Genomic DNA, 16,537 nt, shown 5'->3' on the forward strand with positions numbered 1-16,537 from the left:
GCAACCCTCGTCGTTTTCAGAACCGCTTGCAATGACTGCTCACCACCACTAAGGGGTGCACGCAGCAACCTGTTAAAATAATTGTTCACTGTGATGATGGATAGATGATGTTAAAGCCACCGGTCGGCCATATTGGCACTCCACAGTAGGAGCAGTCCTCCGTAGGAATGAATGGAATTCTACTGTGTTTCAATTAAATGTTTAAAGGACAAAATTACATGTATTTAAGTATTGTTTTGTTGTAGTGGGGGCAGTAACATTAGTCATCTCAAAAAGTATACTTAGCTCACATAATATAATTAATTGGTATGCATTAAGGTGTTTTTAATCGAATAAATGTGGCAAAAACGAATGTAGACATTAACAAATGCATTTCTCAAGCTTCCAAAATATTTTTTACAATGGTGGGGAGTGCCAAGATGGTCTGTGCTATCTGGGATCTTTGGGACATCCCTACCCCCATTGAAGTTGACATGTAAAATGGTTAGGGTTAGGTAAGGGTTAGTGTAAGGGTAGGGGCATCTTGACCGTGGAGGCACGGTGGCTTCAAAGCAGCGCCCCCTAAATGTCATCTAGAGTATATATATAATCATTGGACCCATCCCGTATAACCTACTGTACCACTTTGTCAAAGGAATTACACTAATAGGTTACTAAAATCTTGTTCCACTGACTTGCCTTGATCCAATATCAACATACTATGTTATATGAATCCTATGAGCAGACACATATCAATGTTTTGATAATAATGAAATATTAGTTTTTAAATTGTTACATTTAACATTGGTCTCTCTCTCTCACACACACACACATACATACACCTACACATACATCAGTCACAGCTCACACTCTGGGTACACAATGGCACACGTTAACTGACAGGTGGAAGTGAGAGCAGGAGATCAGACTAGTCTTACTGTCAATAATGCTAATGCCAAAGGAATTAATATAACACAAAGGAGAAAAGTAAGAGTGAGGCAGGCAAACATTCACATAGGCATATACATACACACCTAAATACACAGTGACCACACACAGACATCACACTCTATTCATAGACCCTATTCACTTAACTTTAATTCAAGTGGACTGTTTTAATTTGCTGAGGTATATTGCATTGAAATAACATGTAGACCTACAAATCTCCTGATGAAACATCATGGGAATTAAATAAGTATATGTTTGATGAAAAGGAAGAATCACTGAGAGATAGAAATTGGTTGTGACAAGTTCCAGTCATCCCAGCTAGCACATTTGGTTCATTGGAAGTTGTGGGAACGTATATTTTTGGTTTCACATTAACATTTACATTTAACATTTAAGTCATTTAGCAGACGCTCTTATCCAGAGCGACTTACAAATTGGTTCTGGGAATGAAGCCATAAGTTTTCTAACCGGTGAAACAGAATGTTTTTTAAACGTTCTGACAACAAAAGTGAAAATGTCGCCTGTTCTGGTTTCAGGGAGGTTCTGAGAACGTTTTACTATGGTTCCCTTAAAGTTTTCCTGGGAGTTCTTATTAATGTTCTTAGAACGGAACTTATAGGTTATTTGAAGAGAACATGTTTCAATAAGACTTTTAATAACACTCCTAGCTTAGTTTGGGTTAACTGATTTGAACACCAAAAAGACAGGACACATGGAAAATCATTTGCTTGGGCATTAATCAGGCAAACACATGTATTTTTTATTGTAGCACTGCATCAATGAGATTTGAACTTGTGAACTTCTGATTTCTATTCTTCTATTGATTGAATTAGTCCACTTCGCCACCAGGATGGAGATAGCATGCCATGTTTTTTTTACTCATAGAAATCTGTTCATTTTAGTCTATTCAAACACACCCAACTTCAAAGGAAACAAGCACTCATTAAGATCAGGTGTGGCCAATTAATGGGTGAGGCCAACACACCTGAACACACTTAAAGGAAAGGTTGCACGATATATAGTCCACAAATCTGATAACATAGATTGATTATATTCCATCTAAATGGTCTTAATGCAAAAGTTTATATATATTTTAAAATTATACACTTCTATTTTTGCAATTTGAATTACATTTATAAAAAACTCCTATACCAACTATACACTGCTGCTTTGATGTCAAGAAAGGAACAGCCTGCTCTTGGCTTCGGCGATGTAGGCCAATCGGGCAACTAGGTATTAAAGTGCCGAAAGAGTTTTGTCATGTTATGTTGCTAGTAGATGATAAAAAACTAAGGTAACCTAGTGGTTAGAGTGTTGGGCCAGTAACCAAGCTGACATGGTGAAAATCTGTGGTTTTGCCCCTGAGCAAGGCAGTTAACCCATTGTTCCCTGGGAGCCACAGACGTGGATGTCGATTATGGCAGCCCCCCGCACCTCTCAGATTCAGAGGGGTTGGGTTAAATGCGGAAGACACATTTCAGTTAAATGCATTCAGTTGTACAACTGACTAGGTATCCCCCTTTCCCATCTAAGTGCACTGGGCCATGCAAAATGAACTGGCCCACTTAGATCTATCTAGCATGGTGTTTGGGGATGGAATGAGCAAGCAATCTACAACAACTCCATCAACACTGCACATTTAGCAGAAATTAATGGTCAAATACTTATTGGATTAATGTCATTGTTTCTTTCAAAGTATGTCTTTATTTTTGCTAACTTGCCTAATCTTTATTGGCCAATATAACTTGAAGGATATCGTGGTAACCAATGTCTGTGTACATTATATCTGGATTTACTGTTACTGCTGTTAGTAACGTTAGTAACGTTAGCACTCAGAAATATGTGCCAGCACTCCTTTTGGGTGCTGGTACTGTTTATATTTAGGTGCAGGAGCTCCACGATACTTTGGAGCTAATGTTCTATAACAGGAACAGGCGCTCAAACAGTAGAACATTTGAGTTGCCGGTACTCAGCTCCAGTGAGCTCCTGCCCAAGCCAAGCACTCAATTGAACCATGAGGAAACCTGTAGGAAACGTTATGCTGAAGTACTGAAATTCCCACCAAAGAAAAATATGGTTCTCAGAACGTTATGTGGTAGCTGGGTATCCTGCGGCATTCCCAGAACATGGTGGGGAGGTTGTATGCAAAATAACCATAGCACAACACTCTCACCAAGCTCTAAGAAACATGGTTCTCAGAACGTTATGTGCTAGCTGGGGTGGCTCCTTCAAGTTTAGCCTATGCGTCAATTTGGTGAATCACCAGGAGGATAAAGAAATCAAGGAAGAGAGGGATGGGAGGAGGAAAGGAGGGGGACAGAAAAACTTTCTCCCTCCTTACAAAAACCATCCGCAGTCAGTCTGTCACACAGACCATACGCCCGTCAAGTCTACGGACCGTCAACGTCAGCCAGGCGGATTTGTGCGCTCACCTCGGCTTGGATGACAGGGACACACCGATGGAATTCGGTGTTAACGATATTTTTTTATCAACTCACACATTTTTCATTAGAGAAGGTGTGAATTCCACGTACCTAGGATTCAGAAATGTATTTTCTTCAAGAGAATATATTTAAAATTGGACTAATCAAGGAGAAATTAAAGTTGAATAGGTTAAACTAACAAAAGAGGATACGAATTCATCATTACGCAATTTGGCAAGTTGTCTTTGGATAAACCCTTGCTGATTTAATCAGTGTGAACTGAAAGGAAATAAAGTAATTTGCCAAAAAATAAAATGCATTTTGGAGGTAAGTCCCAGTAAAAATTATCCAAGCTTAATATCTTCCACAATAACAGTCTTATAAAAATATGTATTTATTTATTATAATGATGATTCATGTGATTAGGATAATAATGATTTACTATGAACCGATGGCTTTTACAAATGAATATTTTACAAACCACACTAGTGGTATTTCTGTTATTTGATCATTTTGAAATTATCCACAGTAGGAGTTCCCAGTAAGTTGTATATTTTGGATAATAATATGATGATCACTAAGGTGAATTTGCACTTAATTTTCTATACCACCTAACTCAAATTTCTAAGTAAATTTCAATGGATATATGAATCCTGAATATTTTCAGATAATAGCAGAAATCCCTCCCCAATTGACAATTGTAATAACATATTAAAAGATAACAAATACATAAAGCACATTTATCTGAGAATACAGAAGAAACAGAGTAGTTGAACTTTTGTCTGCAGATATCATATATATTGATACTCAAAATATGAACAAATACTGAGATCAAATGTTATAACATAACAAAAATCCCTTTGAGAATTTCCCTGTTCTATTTAAAAAGGCATTTTTCAGTGTAGGACATTGAGGAGGCAATTTGATCTGAATGTAAGTTTTCACAAGCTTGGAAATGACATGTTTTTTAAATTAGTGTGTGTGTGTGTGTGTGTGTGTGTGTGTGTGTGTGTGTGTGTGTGTGTGTGTGTGTGTGTGTGTGTGTGTGTGTGTGTGTGTGTGTGTGTGTGTGTGTGTGTGTGTGTGTGTGTGTGTGTGTGTGTGTGTGTGTGTGTGTGTGAATGGGAAGTTTCCTTCATTGTAAAAAATGGCTTCGGTTGAGAGGTGCAAGATGGAGCTAAAGTCCTTGTCTAGTTAGCTGGCACTGATATGAGAAAGTACATTGTTCACGTTAGTCAGGGTGTGAGAACACACATACACCTGCCCCCTGGGACAGCCTATGCGGCTGCTGTTCCATGTCTGTGAATGGGTGGTAAAAGAGAGGGAGGTTAAACATTGTGTGACAAAATGATGCTAAACTCAGCAAAAAAAAGAAACGTCTTCTCACTGTCAACTGCGTTAATTTTCAGCAAACTTAACATGTGTAAATATTTGTATGAACATAACAAGATTCAACAACTGAGGCAAACTGAACAAGTTCCACAGACATGTGACTAACAGAAATGGAATAATGTGTCCCTGAACAAAGGGGGGGGGGTCAAAATCAAAAGTAACAGTCAGTATCTGGTGTGGCCACCAGCTGCATTAAGTACTGCAGTGCATCTCCTCCTCATGGACTGCACCAGATTTGCCAGATCTTGCTGTGAGATGTTACCCCACTCTTCCACCAAGGCACCTTCAAGTTCCCGGACATTTCTGGGGGGAATGGCCCTAGCCCTCACCCTCCGATCCAACAGGTCCCAGACGCGCTCAATGGGATTGAGAGCCGGGCTATTCGCTGGCCATGGCAGAACACTGACATTCCTGTCTTGCAGGAAATCACGCACAGAACGAGCAGTATGGCTGGTGGCATTGTCATGCTGGAGGGTCATGTCAGGATGAGCCTGCAGGAAGGATACCACATGAGGGAGGAGGATGTCTTCCCTGTAATGCACAGCGTTGAGATAGCCTGCAATGACAACAAGCTCAGTCCGATGATGCTGTGACACACCGCCCCAGACCATGACGGACCCTCCACCTCCAAATCGATCCCGCTCCAGAGTACAGGCCTCGTCGGTGTAACACTCATTCCTTCGACGATAAACACGAATCCAACCATCACCCCTGGTGAGACAAAACCGCGACTCGTCAGTGAAGAGCACTTTTTGCCAGTCCTGTCTGGTCCAGCGACGGTGGGTTTGTGCCCATAGGCGACGTTGTTGCCTTACAACAGGCCTACAAGCCCTCAGTCCAGCCTCTCTCAGCCTATTGCGGACAGTCTGAGCACTGATGGAGGGATTGTGCGTTCCTGGTGTAACTCGGGCAGTTGTTGTTACCATCCTGTACCTGTCCCGCAGGTGTGATGTTCGTATGTACCAATCCTGTGCAGGTGTTACACGTGGTCTGCCACTGCGAGGGCGATCAGTTGTCCGTCCTGTCTCCCTGTAGTGCTGTCATTGGTGTCTCACAGTACAGACATGGCAATTTATTGTCCTGGCCACATCTGCAGTCCTCATGCCTCCTTGCAGCATGCCTAAGGCACATTCACGCAGATGAGCAGGGACTCTGGGCATCTTTCTTTTGGTGTTTTTCAGAGTCAGTAGAAAGGCCTCTTCAGTGTACTAAGTTTTCATAACTGTGACCTTAATTGCCTACCGTCTGCAAGCTGTTAGTGTCTTAAACGACCGTTCCACAGGTGCATGTTCATTAATTGTTTATGGTTCATTGAACAAGCAGGGGAAACGGTGTTTAAACCCTTTACAATGAAGATCTGTGAAGTTATTTGGATTGTTACGAATTATCTTTGAAAGACAGGGTCCTGAAAAAGGGACTTTTCTTTTTTTGCTGAGTTTATAACCTCTAAAACAAAATAATAATAGGCCGAAGATTTCCTCTCTCTCTCCCTGCCTCTCTCTCTCCCTGCCTCTCTCTCTCCCTGCCTCTCTCTCTCTCCCTGCCTCTCTCTCTCTCCCTGCCTCTCTCTCTCTCTCTCTCTCCCTGCCTCTCTCTCTCTCTCTCTCTCCCTGCCTCTCTCTCTCTCTCCCTGCCTCTCTCTCTCTCCCTGCCTCTCTCTCTCTCTCTCTCCCTGCCTCTCTCTCCCTGCCTCTCTCTCTCCCTGCCTCTCTCTCTCTCCCTGCCTCGCTCTCTCTCCCTGCCTCGCTCTCTCTCCCTGCCTCTCTCTCTCTCCCTGCCTCTCTCTCTCTCTCTCCCTGCCTCTCTCTCTCTCCCTGCCTCTCTCTCTCCCCCTGCCTCTCTCTCTCTCCCTGCCTCTCTCTCTCTCCCTGCCTCTCTCTCTCTCCCTGCCTCTCTCTCTCCCACTGTCTTTTTTTCCTCCTCTCTCCCACGCTTTCAGGTGGTCTTCAATAAAGCAATAAGGTTAAAACAACAACCCCCCCATACAAATGATCCAATATTAGTTATATAACTAAACCACTTGATATGACCAAGTATCCCAGATTTGAGCATATAAAGAATATAAACCAAGTTCAAACAAACAGAACATATTGCCTTTGACCTCTTTCTTTCTTTCTTTCTTTCTTTCTTTCTTTCTTTCTCTCTTTCTTTCTTTCTTTCTTTCTTTCTTTCTTTCTTTCTTTCTTTCTTTCTTTCTCTCTCTCTCTCTCTCTCTTTCTTTCTTTCTTTCTTTCTTTCTTTCTTTCTTTCTTTCTTTCTCTCTCTCTCTCTCTCTCTCTCTCTCTCTCTCTCTCTCTCTCTCTCTCTTTCTCTCTCTCTCTCTTTCTCTGTCTGTCTGGCTGTGTGTTTTTCTCTCTGACACACACACACACCGGCATGTTATGGCTGTGAGGCTGAATTAGTGTCGGTGTGTTTTAGATAAGTGTTTGTGTCCGTGTGGAAAGCAGAGCACATCCACTCTGTTGAAGAGTTCAAACCCACACTTGGATCTAGAGCAGAGAGACAGAAGAATACAGGAGAAAGTAAAGGGAAAATGATGAAAGAAAAAGCGATGGGCCATTCACATCCTTTGCTCAGCCCCATCCTTGACTCTTTGTGTGTGAGAGAGACATTGAGGTAAAAGACTGAGAGAAAGAGGGATTGAGTAAGAGACGGAGAAAGTGGTGGTGCAGGATTAATACGGCACAGATTCCCTATTGACAGGAGTTAGCGAGAGAGGGAGAGGAGGAATGAAATGAGTTTGTCACGCTTTGAACAGTTACACATGCTGTTTACATTTTTCCCAAATTAACATGGCCCTTCACTTCATCTCTCTTTCTCTGCCTTTCCCTTATTCTCTCTCATCCAAGTCCTTTACTCCTTCTCCTCCTCTCTGTGTTTCTCTCTACATCCCTCTCTTTATGTCTGTCTGTCTCTCACTTTCGCCCCTTCCCCCCTTTCTCTCCCTCTCTCCTTCTAAATTTTTTTCTAAAGCAGACAGACCGGATACATTGAATGGAAGGCTCTTGTATTTTTGTTGTTGCAGATTTCTTTTTTTAGGCGTAACCTTGGGGTTTGTATAGGGAGTTAGGCAGAGCAGGGGAAGGTAAATTAGAAACCTACGACTGAATGTCTGAAAAAAGAAGGAAAAATGGAAAGAGGTATAGTAGATGAAGGGGATGAGATGTGCTAATTAGAGAAGGGAAGAAAGAGAGAGACCAAAAAGTGAACATCGAAGGAGAGAAAGAAAGGGATATGGAGAGAGCTAATATTGATCATTAGCGGTGGATGGAAAACTGAGAGGACGAAGTGTGTAATAAAATCAACAGAAAGTAAGAAAGAATTAAAGACAGATTTCACTGGGAAGGAGAAGGAATAAACAAACGGGGAGAGGAAGATAATTCAATCAGAGAGAGAATTTACTAAAATAAAAAGAGTGAACGTTGAGTTTGTTGGAAGTAGCACAGAGAGGGTTTTGTTGTAATCATACAATTGTATTGTATGTTTTATGCCTCTCTATCTCCCCTTTGGTTTTCTGTCATTGATGTTCTTTGGCAATCCAGGGTCCATTCCATGCCAAGTAGATCAATTTGAATTTCAATATGAACTCCAAGAAGATATCTCTAGGGAGAAGAGATGGAGATAGTGTGAGTGTGTGTGTGTGTGTGTGTGTGTGTGTGCATATGCTCAAGCACATGTAAGTGTGTTTCGAAAGATTGGCACGTTGGTCCTTGTGTGTGTGTGCATATGTGCATGTGTGTGCATGTATGCGCGTGTGTGTGCATGTATGCGCATGTGTGTGTGTGTGTGTGTGTTGAGTTAGTGAAGGAATGCACGTTTGATTGAGTACATAAATCTGTGCTCTAACTGTACACAGGCACACAACATCAACCCTGACCCTGCCACCCCCTCCCTGCGGCCTATACGCATGTTACTGTCCAGACAGGGTACCAGTGAGTGTGCACAAAGCCGCCTTACTTTATGGTGAAATATAATTTCCCTCAGGGACTAAATCTGGATAGAATAGAACTAAATCGAATTAAGAAATAAGGCCCGAGGGGGTGTGGTATATGGCCAATATACCACGGCTAAGGCCTGTTCTTATGCACGACGCAACGCGGAGTGCCTGGATACATCCCTTAGCCGTGGTATATTGGCCAAATACCACAAATCCCTGAGGTGCCCCATTGCTATTATAAACTGGTTACCAATGTAATTAGAACAGTAAAAATAAATGTTTTGTCATACCCATGGTATACAGTCTCATATACCACGGCTTTCAGCCAATCAGCATTCTGGGCTCGAACCACCCAGTTTATAATGTGGAATATAGCACCGCTTCCAATCCAAGTGCCAATACCGTTTAGCAAACTCCGAGCAGGGTTATGGTCAGATGACATGAAAATAGAGTTCTTTGGCCACGCACACCAGTGGTGGGTTTGTCGTTGAAAAACAGAAGCATATATAGAATAGTAGCTCATACCCACTGTAAAATATGGTGGTGGATTGTTGATGTTATGGGGCTATTTTGCTTCCACTGGTCCTGGGGCCCTTGTTAAAGTCAACGGCATCAACTTTATGAAGTACCAGGACATTTTAGCCCAAAACCTGGCTCCCTCAGCTAGGAGGCGGAAACTTGGACGCAAGGGGATCTTTCATCAAGACAATAAACCCAAACACACATCAAAATACACAAATAAATGGTTAACTGACCACAAAATCAACAGTCTCCAGACTTGAACCCCATTGAAAACCGGTGGTTTGAATTGAAGACGGCAGTCCATAAGCACAGATGAAGGATATCAAGGATCTGTAAAAAATTCTGTATGGAGAAATGGTCTAAGATCCCTCCCAATGTGTTCTCCAACTCATAAAACATTTTAGAAAAGTCTCATTGTCAATATCCTCGCAAGGTGAGGCTGCTGGAGTACTGAAAACAGGCTTCATTTACAACCTTATCTTTTTTAGATTTGTTTTATTAGTTAAATAAAATAGTCTCTGAGCAACTCTATTAGTATTAAATAAAAAAACACTTAGTATACAATATAGCTCTGTATTTATATAATTTATTTTACACAGTCTTTTTTTGCTAATCTTTATCAAGGGTGCCAATCATTTTGGACATGACAATAGCTGATAGCAAGTCTTCTGTAGTCTGTAGGATCTGTACCTCAGCCCTGAGACCAGCCTGTGCCCTGACATTAAACTTTGAACCCTAACCCCAATGTTCAACCTTGACTGACCACAGACTCTTAACCTCAAATCAAGCACCATAACGTTGTCCTACAGCTGGCAGCCATAAGATTGTGCAAAGTTTGACATTTACATCTGCAATCAAACCATAGATTAACATAGATAATCAAACATGGTTTAGAGAATGGAGAACAGTGTGTATAGGCACACACACACACACACATATGCAGGCACACACACACACACATATGCAGGCACACACACACAGGTCACGGGGAATCTCTGTTGTAATGTGATCATGCCTGTGAGAATGTTCTGGCTTCAACCTGGCCTGTGGAGTTTGTTCTTAGTGCCAGGTACTGCTCCCTGCTCCCTGCTCAGAAGACCGAGGGTTTGGGCTTTACGTTATCGTAACTTTTACCGTCCACAGTAAAACTGTCTCATTCTACAGAAGCCGCTTGTGCATCAAAACGACATTCTGCCAGACTGCGTTGTGTTTTGCATTAAAACACATGCAATGTGAAGTGTTCCAGGTGTGTGTTAGGAAGTTACCTAGATTAGCTATCTTTCTCTACAGTATTCTTCGATGTTCCAAGGGAGAGTTGTTGAGCTGTTGCGATTCGTTCTAAATATTAAGGTGTGTCGGGCATTGGGCTTTTGTGATTGAAAGGAGTTGACATGTTTTGCTGTAACTGTTAAACTGATTCAGATGAAAGGTGTTGAGGTGTGTTAAGGAGTAATATGTTGAAAAGGATGACGTTGAGAAATGAGTCCTATAGTGGAAAAAGTCCTGACATGTTTGCTTAGTTCTGAGCAGAACAAGGTGTCTGCATAAATGTTTGTGAGTTGTTCAAGAGCTCCACTTAAGTCTTTCACTCCCCGGGGGCAAACCGATGGAGGGAAGAATGAGGGAGTGATAGAGAGAGAGAGAGAGGACTAATCAGGGTTAATAAGCTGCTGTTATTTTGGCCCGGGGCGAAGAACGGAAGACTTCTAAAGACGAGAAGAAAGAGAGGGGGTAAAGGAGAAGGAGAGGAAATGGAGAAAACAATCAACCTGAAAACATTCTACAAATAGATGGAGGGATTGAAAGGAAGAGAGGAAATGAGAAACACAGAGGGATATTGCAGGAGTAAGAAAGACAGGAGAGAATAAGTGGAAGAGGAGTTGAAAGAGAGAAAGAAGGGGATGGATGGATGGATGGGGGAACAGAGAGATGGTCACATGCTGTACAGAACATATTTCACACCTGGTGAACAGCAACATGTTTAAAACTCATAATTGCACAGACCCTTGCCCTGTCTGCCTGTCAGCCTGGAAGACCGAGAGAGACCGGGACCATGAATGCAAGTGTGTTGGAGGAAGGGAAAAGAGAGAGTATAGGGAGGATGAAACGGTTCTTGGAAAGCAAAGGGCAAAAGAGAATAGGAGAGAGATAGCAGATGTGTGTGTGTGGCAACAAGATGGAGAAAGGGGGAGAGAGAGAGATTAAAGGATGCATAAAAGGAGAGCATTTGGGAAGTTATGACAGCTGAGTCCTGGGGGACAGACAGACAGGGGAAAAGGATTCTCTGTGTGTTCTGTGTCTCTCATTGGCCCTATGGGACAGGGAAGTGGATAGGCACTGAGCTCTCTACCATTGACATAGATCATTTGGCCACCATTTTCCCTGTGTGAAGCTGGAAGAGAGGGCCTTAAAAGGGTCACCTCCAATTTAACACACACACACAACGTATGCATGCACTCATGTAAACAGGCACACACACTTAACCTTAAACACACACATGCACACCAATGTATCCACACCGAAGTACAGCATTTCAAATGCAAACAACAAAATCATGCACGTATATGTACGCAAATCTACAAGCACTCACATACCAACATAAACACTTATACAACACCAACATAAACACAAGAAAATTAAGGCAAATAAGAGACAAAGTCATGCATTCAAAACAAACGCACACAAATAAACATGATGACAATAAAGTAAGCCAGATATCTCTGCTGTGTGTGTGTGTGTGTGTGTGTGTGTGTGTGTGTGTGTGTGTGTGTGTGTGTGTGTGTGTGTGTGTGTGTGTGTGTGTGTGTGTGTGTGTGTGTGTGTGTGTGTGTGTTAACGTGTGTGAAGAGTGGAATGAACAGTGAGACCATTCGTCTGACTGTTTGAAGCTTTGAGTGACGTTTTATTTGAGACCAAAGAAAACATTTGACAGCCAGAACCTCTAAAATTGGATTGAAACCCGAAAGGTTTTATTGCCAGTTAGATTACTTAGATTTGCCAATATATTCAAACAAAACCATCACCATAGAGACAAAGAAATAAACAGCCTTGTGTGGTTTTAATCTTCAACAAATACTGATCTTTCCTTTGATTGGTTTCTCCCCCAGTCCGTCACATCCAGCTCACACTGCTATTGTCTGCAGCCGTAGCATCGGTCCAGGTCCCAGAGCCCCACCTCAGCCTGTCTAATGAGAGAACTTCGATTGAGAGGACGTATGAGCTGACCAAGTACCTGGAGCATCAGCTGAGAGAGATAAAGGACACCTATGTGAGACCTGTACTGTTATATAGATGCTGTGTTGAAGCACTTATGTTGGAGCATGTCAATGTTTCTTTCCACAAGTGTTTGAATTCACCACATATTTCAGAAGCCTGGTTCCATTCTGTTTCTGCTCCAGCCAACCCTTTGGTCTTTGCTATGGGGAGTTTGCTAACACAAAAACAGACTGGCACCCAGGCTTGTGTCTGAGCATAGTTAATCCATGTCTGATTGCACATGTTGGATTAAATATTCCTTCTTTCCCTCCCACTCCCTCTTTCCATACTCTGCTCTTCCTCCATCTCCTTCCCTCTTCCCTCCCTTAGCTATCCTACCTGGGCCCTCCGTTCAGTGATCCAGACTTCTCCCCTCCACGGCCCAACAGCACGACCCTGTCCCTGCCCAGCGCCGCCACCCGTCTGGAGCTGTGGCGGGGATTGGAGAACCGTGCCAGGCTGACCCAGAACCATAGGGCTTACTCTGTCCTGCTGGGAGCGGTGAGGGAGCTGGCCCGCTCCACCCTCTGTCCCTACCTCCAGAGCTCCCTGCTGCACTTCTCTACAGGCCTGGACAGTCTGCTGGGGTCTATATCAAGCCTCATGAACACTCAGGGGTATGCCCTGCCTCCTGCTGGGATTGAGACGCAGTACATGCAGAGAGACACAGGGGGCGACAGAGAGGCGATGGGACGCAGACCATCTCCACTGATGAGTCAGAGTCTCTATAAGGCAGGGGTGGGGGCGGAGGTGGGGCCAAAGAGGCATCCTCTTGGTGATCAGAGGGGTGCAGGGACCACCAGAGGGGCAGTGAGAGGAGAAAAGGAGGAGAGCACCAGGAGAGAAATGACAGAGAGAAAGAGGGAGAGAGAGAAAGATAGAGGGAGGGGGAGGGAGAGTAGGAGAGCGGAGGTAACTAGGGCTGTGGTTCGGAGCGTGGGGTCGAGGCAGGAGGAGAGAGGGGAGCGCGGGAGGAAAGGGAGGAGGAGAGAGGCAGAAGATTGGGAGGGGGCCAGTGAAGACAGGGAAGAGGAGGAAGAGTTGGAGAGAAAGGGAGGGAAGGACAGAAGGGGGAGAAGGCTGTTGAGTGTTTCAGAGGAAGGAGAGAGAACAGTTAAGCAAGGTCCACTGAACTCTGATGCCAGAGTCACTCTGTCCTTTTCAGACAGACAAACCTTCCCCCAACAACAACTCCTAAACAACAATAACAACAACAACAACTACAATCACAACAACCTCTACAGCTACAACTTCAACTATCACCCCCAAAATAAGGACAGAGCCGGGGGGGATTCAGAAAACAGGGCGACAGAGGAGGAACAATACATCATCCGAGAATCTGCATCCCTCCTCTCCTCCTCTTCATCCTTCCATCCCCAGCGCCGATCCCCTCGCTCCTTATTCTCCCCCACTCTCCACTCCCCCCTCTCCCTCTTCTACCCGTTTGGCACAGGGCCGGGGGAGGGACACACCCTGTTGTCAGAACCAGTTCCCCTGTCATTGAGGAGGGGTCCCCCCTTGCTGCCGCCCCCTCCCCTGCCACCTCTTCTGTCCTCCTCCTCCCTGCTGTCGGTGCAGCCGGCGCTGAACGACTTCTCCAGGAAGGTTGAGGGCTTCTGGGTACTGAGGGAACTGCAGAGCTGGCTGTGGCGCTCCGCCAAGGACTTCAACCGCCTCAAGAAGAGACTCCGAGTCTGACAGACTGAAAGAGGAGGGAGGACACACACTGTCTCTCTCTATCACACACACACACACACACACACACACACACACACACACACACACACACACACACACACACACACACACACACACACACAGTCTGAGAAACTGAGAGAACACACACAGAGACATACCCACACATAGAACCTGAGAGTGGGCACAAACACACACATTTTCACACAGACAGTGTTGGAATACCTACCTAGTGCTGAACCATCTGGCCTGCCATCAGCCTGAGCACACATTGGCACATCCGGGGATGGAAAATAATCAATTGTCTGTCTCTCAGTCTGCGGACAATATCAGCACTGTCACCAATGACATGACATCATGACATAGCAGGTCATTGATCTGCCATTGGAACTTATTTACTGGATGTAACGCCTCACACACTGGACATAAAGGTGGTGATCAAGCAGATAGACAGTCATGTCATTGACAGAGAGCTGATTCAGAATAGCAGTGACATTCATGACTAGACATTCATCTTCGCCTAGGGAGGAAGAGAGAGTTATGAATGGAGAGAGACAGAGGGAAGAAGAGGAAGGAGAAATGGCAGGATGGAGAGAGGGTAGAAAGAGAGTGAGTGGGAGAAAGAGAGAAAGGGGGTGTCTGAGTCAGGGGCTGACAGTTGGAGTCTGGGCGGTGGGGGTTGCTGAGTAATCAGAAATCTGCAGACACTTACAGTAAACACTGCATAGACACCCACCGGACACACACAGTACAGACCCATTTCCAGGCGTACCAGTAATTTGTGAATTGGCCAACTGTTTTTACAGTGAGTTGTTGACACTTTTAGCTTAGGAATGGGCATCTCAGCCTTTCCCTCCGCTTGTTTCAGCCAAATGCAACACAAAAACCCCTAACCTTGGCATGGTGGGGTTTTCTATCAACTGCCGTGTGTCTTTACAGCAGGTCTGGGACCTGTACAGTAATGTCCAACAGTGTGTATGTATAGAGTTTAGGATTAGATTATATCTGTGATATTTATTGAACAAGATGTTGTATTTATTTTCTTGTGTGAATACTGTCCTACATCATGTTGGAGATAGAAGAGAATCAAATATGAGCTTTTGTACTGAGATGAATGTTATTGGTCATTTAGGGAGGGGTGTTTGGGGAGTGAGGTTGTTTTTGAACGTTATGGTTTTGACTGGGTTGGTTTGGGTGAGGGGTACAACTGAAAGATGTGGAAGGGGGTGCATTTCCCAAAACAAAGAGCGACTCACATTCATCAAAAACAAGAGGGGAATGAAAGAGTTTTATTTGTCTGTCTTGACAAAATTTACGATGTCTCTTTTTCTTTCATCTCTCCCCTTCCCCCCATCCCTCACTACTCCCTTTCTGTTCTCCATCCTATTATCTCACGCATCTCGCCTTCCCAAAAATATCCCTCTAACCTGCCTCGTAACAGACAGAGCTTAGGAGCATAAACACACAGGTACAAACACAACCCTTAAACACGTCCACCTTCACCCCCTCTGTTTCTTTCTATTGCTCGCTCTCTCTAACTCTCTCTTCCATTTCCCTCACACAGTTTCTCACTCTTTCTCCCCCCTCTCTCGTTTCCCCTCAGGCTGGAAATTAAGGGATCAATGAAGATCCCACTCTTCACCTCAGCTACACACTTACACTGTGCACAACCATTTCCCAACCCACTACACACACAGATACACAGGGCCGGCTCTAGCCTTTTGGGGGCCCTTTTAGTGTCCCCCCTCTTGACATAGAGAAATGCACATTTTCAAGTTAATTTCCTGCAATTCTAGGTATTCCGCCATGGGTGGAAATAAACTTTTTATATTTTAATAAATAAATGTCATGCAATTCTACTAATTTTCCATGGCGCAGATATTTTCTTTTCAGTTTTACAGCTAATTTCCTACAATTCTACCTATTTTGCCATGGCTTATGGCATGTTATTGACATCTGAGTGAGAGTTACTAACAAACCTGGAGGTCACAGCCACACCATCATCCCAGACACCCTGGACTCACTCAAATTCGCATACAGCTCAGCGTTCAACACCATAGTGCCCTCCAAGCTAAACCACTAAGCTAAGGACACTGGGACTGAATGCCTCCCTCTGTAACTGGATCCTGGACTCCTGACACGACGCCCCCAGGTGGTGAGGGTAGGCAACAACACATCCACCACACTGACCCTCAACACGGGGGCCCCTCAGGGGTGCGTGCTTAGTCACCTCCTGTACTCCCTGTTCATCCACGAATGTATGGCCGCGCACGACTCCAACACCATTATTAAGTTTGCCTATGACACGACGGGGGTAGGCCTGATCACTGACGACGATGAGACAGCCTATAGGGAGGAGGTCAGAGACCTGGCAGTGTGGTGCCAG

General features: G+C 44.1%; 1 protein-coding gene across 1 annotated transcript; it reads left to right on the forward strand.

Annotated features, from left to right (window-relative positions):
• Nucleotides 1-3,297: 3,297 nt before the first annotated feature.
• On the forward strand, nt 3,298-15,236 carry LOC139574336 (zinc finger CCCH domain-containing protein 13-like). The gene is made up of 3 exons (XM_071398824.1): nt 3,298-3,677; nt 12,309-12,469; nt 12,787-15,236. Exons 1-3 carry the CDS (start codon nt 3,665-3,667, stop codon nt 14,152-14,154), a joined length of 1,542 nt encoding a protein of 513 aa, XP_071254925.1. The 5' UTR covers nt 3,298-3,664; the 3' UTR covers nt 14,155-15,236.
• The last annotated feature ends 1,301 nt before the right edge of the window (nt 15,237-16,537 follow it).

The sequence above is a fragment of the Salvelinus alpinus genome, chromosome 4, assembly GCF_045679555.1.
Source record: "Salvelinus alpinus chromosome 4, SLU_Salpinus.1, whole genome shotgun sequence".
NCBI classification, from domain to species: Eukaryota; Metazoa; Chordata; class Actinopteri; order Salmoniformes; family Salmonidae; genus Salvelinus; species Salvelinus alpinus.